This window comes from Mercenaria mercenaria, chromosome 4 (genome assembly GCF_021730395.1).
Source record: "Mercenaria mercenaria strain notata chromosome 4, MADL_Memer_1, whole genome shotgun sequence".
NCBI classification, from domain to species: Eukaryota; Metazoa; Mollusca; class Bivalvia; order Venerida; family Veneridae; genus Mercenaria; species Mercenaria mercenaria.
This window is the reverse complement of record NC_069364.1, coordinates 13914059-13917954: the sequence shown is the minus strand read 5'-3', so window position 1 is coordinate 13917954 and position 3896 is coordinate 13914059. Positions and strand designations below refer to the sequence as shown.

The following is a 3896-nucleotide window of genomic DNA, read 5'->3' as shown; positions in this document are numbered from 1 at the left end:
GTAATGCCTATATAAGGAGAGAACGATGTACCCAAAAAGGCTGCCATTTCATTAAATTGATAATATTAAAATTGCCATCTTTTTTTGTTGTTGTTTGTAGTCCGATTTTCATAATTTTACCAGTTTATATTTTTATTAAACTCTTTCTAAATCATACATTGTCAAATTTTGAATATTTCCCTTTAATAATATCTGTGCCAAAGAGCTGGTAGGAAATGCCTATTGCAGACGGCAAAATACATATAATGGGTGTAATCAACGCGCTTTGCAAAATCATTTTTAAATTGGCATTTAAATTTAGTAGACGTTTTAAATACACTGAAAAAAATATGCCTGAATTACCATGGTTATTTTGGACAATTTTAGCAAAATATTGTTAATGTTAGGCTCAAAGATTTTCGATTCTTTTTGCCGCATTTTTTATATAATTCATAAAAACTAAAATGCGCGATAAATTGAAAGGTTTTCATTTTTTACATTTGGACACAAGGGGTTAAACTTTTTGAAGTTTTAAATGTTTCAACTTTTTTCTGCTATTTTTGTCTATTTTGGAAAGAAACACTAGCTTGATTCAAGAATATTTTTCAGTGCATTCAAAAGCTCTGGATTACTAAAAGATATGTAAGGATAGTTAAAGGTGGTATTTGATAAAATACCGACCGAAACTAAATATTCTAGCGCAACGCTCGCATAAATGTATCTTATAATCTCAAAGTAGCTAGAAGTATCTAGAACCACCGGCGCGGGGGGGGGGGGGGGATAGAATACAAAATGCCTTATGCCTTCACTATATTTTATTAAAACTCAACAATATAAAAAATATGTATCTATGTCTAATAAATCATAGATGGGTGAATATGAATGTGTGATTTCTGAATAAAGAAATGTTTTATTATAGGCAGCTGAAAAAAAAGATAATAAATTTTCATTAAAATTTAAAAAAAAAAAAGATAAAATGTTTTATCCATCACAATAATTTATAACTTTTCATGCGCTATTTGCAGAATACAACGTTAGAAAACACTAACTTGTTGTAAGCTTAATACAAAGAGCTATAAAAATAATTTTTTATTGTATTTGTATTATTACTTCTTTGCTTAATATTGCTTTATTTCTTGAAGTGGATGAAGAATGACCCGCATGCCCCACAGCATGGTTCTATACAGCAGCTTAAGCAGGTCTTTGTGATTTTGGTGAACACGGCGCAGTTGATCTCGCAAACTCTCAGCATTGGCGTGATGTACCAGATATGGTAGAAAGCAATAGTGGCAAACTCGCATCCCCATTCGGCAGCGATGCAGATACCATAGAAGAGGGTCATAAGTTTGTAGCAAAGTCCAAGCCAGAGATTGAAGCATGTGTAGGAAAGTTTCCATACGCAGTCAATACTGCGGGCTCCTTCGGGTTCGGCCAACACATCTTCAAATTGCACCTGAAATGTAAAAGTAAGAAGTTAAGTGAAAATACACCAAGACATTCAGATCTGTATACAGCAAAGGCATCAGTTTAGAAATTGTCGTTCTAACATGGCTCTATTTGATTGCCAGTTAAACAAAGTAGAAGGTTATGATCTGCATATTCTGCGACGAACACCGGTTGACGCGCGGACCAGTAAGAGAGCATTATGACCCATCATGACGTCCCGATCTTTATCACTCGGATAAATGAAGCCCAGCATAATTGTTATCAACTTATTTCATTGAATATGTAAGAATGAAAACAATCAAGGCCTTCTGATGGTTTGTCGTCTAATTTACCATGGCTTATCGGGCATGTGCTTAGTTATTTATTAAGGTTACACTCTACCAATTCAGTTCCTTCTTTATTTCGTATAAGCAATGAAATCTTGAGACCTAATTTAAATACTTTAGAGCATTTCAATGATATTAAAACCATATATGGTCATTTAGTATGACATGTCTTCTTATCAAAAATAGAAAAATATTGACATGTTATGTTACATATAAGAAAAATAATCTGTTCTGAAAAACATCACCCTCAGAAAATGCTCCCATGAAAAAAAGCCGTTTAGCAATTACGCGTATGTAGACATTTTCTCAAAGAATAAAACTAATACCTGGAAATTTACAATGAAAATGGTCTAGATCTTCTCCAGGTTTTGGCTAAAAAAACTTTCTTTAAAATTGAAGTTTGGTCATATTATGACCAGTAGAACATGAGTTTTCATTTCTAAACTATTAAAGAAGTTTACCTCCGGTACCCCCTCACAAACGCTTTTCAATTCTGAATGAAAATATTAGTCAAAAGAAGTAATTCTTATATATTTCAAAACAAATTATATCAGACGCATTGTTAACAACTTCAAAACTGGCATTTTTCTTGTATGGTGAAGCCAGTATTTTTTACAATATCATATCAAAAGTTATTAGTGTTTTAAAATACAAGCAAACGAAAACGAAAAAATAATGTGTAAGTACAATAAAGTATCATTTAAACAACAGTATTTACTGTTATGAAATATTACTCGAAAAATTTAATATCGAATCATATTTAAAGTACAAGTACATTTTGTCTAAAAATCGCAGCGATTCTATATATCAAATGAATTCCGAATGAAAATTCATCGATATAAATATTCAATTAGTATAGTCGTACGCCCAGAATACTTAGAAGTTTAGTGTATTTGTGTGTATACAGTATTTTTAAAATTATAATCATGTCGCATTTGTAATCAAAAGTAAGCCTTTTTCCATATACATGTAGTCCGTTCACGAGTTTATATAATAATAATTATTAATCTTTCTATATTTTGATAACTTGCTTGAAATTATAACGAGAGGGAAATCAAAATAATTATAAGATATCACTCCGCTTCACGGTCTTTCTTGTGCGATTTTTCGATATATAATGCTACCTCGATACAGATTTTTGTTCAATCACGAAAAAACATCACAAGATATTTAGACAGAGTAGAGATCTAGAGCTGTGAAACTGAATGGTTGGTTAAAGCTTAAATGAGCCGTGCCATGAGAAAACAAACATAGTGGCTTTGCGACCAGCATGGATCCAGACCAGCCTGCGCATCCGCGCAGTCTGGTCAGGATCCATGCTGTTCGCTAACAGTTTCTCCAATTCCAATAGGCTTTAAAAGCGAACAGCATGGATTCTGACCAGACTGCGCGGATGCGCAGGCTGGTCTGGATCCATGCTGGTCGCACACCCACTATGTTGGTTTTCTCATGGCACGGCTCAAATGGTTTCGTATTTTTATAGAGAAAACAACATTTGACCAAATATTCGGCGTAAACTAATTTATTTTGAATAAAAAAACTGCTAGATGCTGTTACTTTATATGTTCCATTGTATCACCGTATAGAGTAAATATAACTAAATAAATTTAATTGAATGTATAAAATATTCTTACCTTGATGTGGTCATTAAGGCCATTGGGGTCTCTGTTTACAAGATCGACTTCCATTTCTGATGTTTTAACCTGCTGGTCTGCAACTAGTCCAGGAGTAAGTGCAAGGTCCAAACTATTTAAGATTTTTGGTGTGCACTTTTGTCTTGGCTGGTTTTATTTACACCAGGTGGTCCTAAATATGTTTCCACATGTAAAAACTTGCCGTTAATACATAATTCTGTTTAATTGGATGTAATCATGTAACAATATAACAATAATATTATATTAAAAGACCATTGGGAACTACATTGGCTGTTTTTGTCAAAGTTTTTCACACTCGTTTCATGTCTAGTTGTGTCACGTATTTTTATGGATGCAATTCAAAAAACTAAAATAAGTGTAAACCATTTTACACATGAAAACAAGAATAGTAAATAATTGAAGAATAATCCTTGTTATATTCAATAAATCTTATTCGACCGGGTAATTCTGGACACCTCCCTAATTTAAAAAAAAATGCTTTTGTAATGTT

General features: G+C 32.7%; 1 protein-coding gene across 1 annotated transcript; it reads right to left on the bottom strand.

The window, feature by feature from the left end:
- Window positions 1-788: 788 nt before the first annotated feature.
- LOC123552679 (caveolin-1-like) lies at window positions 789-3439 on the bottom strand. The gene is made up of 2 exons (XM_053540057.1): window positions 3386-3439; window positions 789-1432 (listed from the first exon to the last, which is right to left on the bottom strand). Exons 1-2 carry the CDS (start codon window positions 3437-3439, stop codon window positions 1109-1111), a joined length of 378 nt encoding a protein of 125 aa, XP_053396032.1. The 3' UTR covers window positions 789-1108.
- Between the last annotated feature and the right edge of the window lie 457 nt (window positions 3440-3896).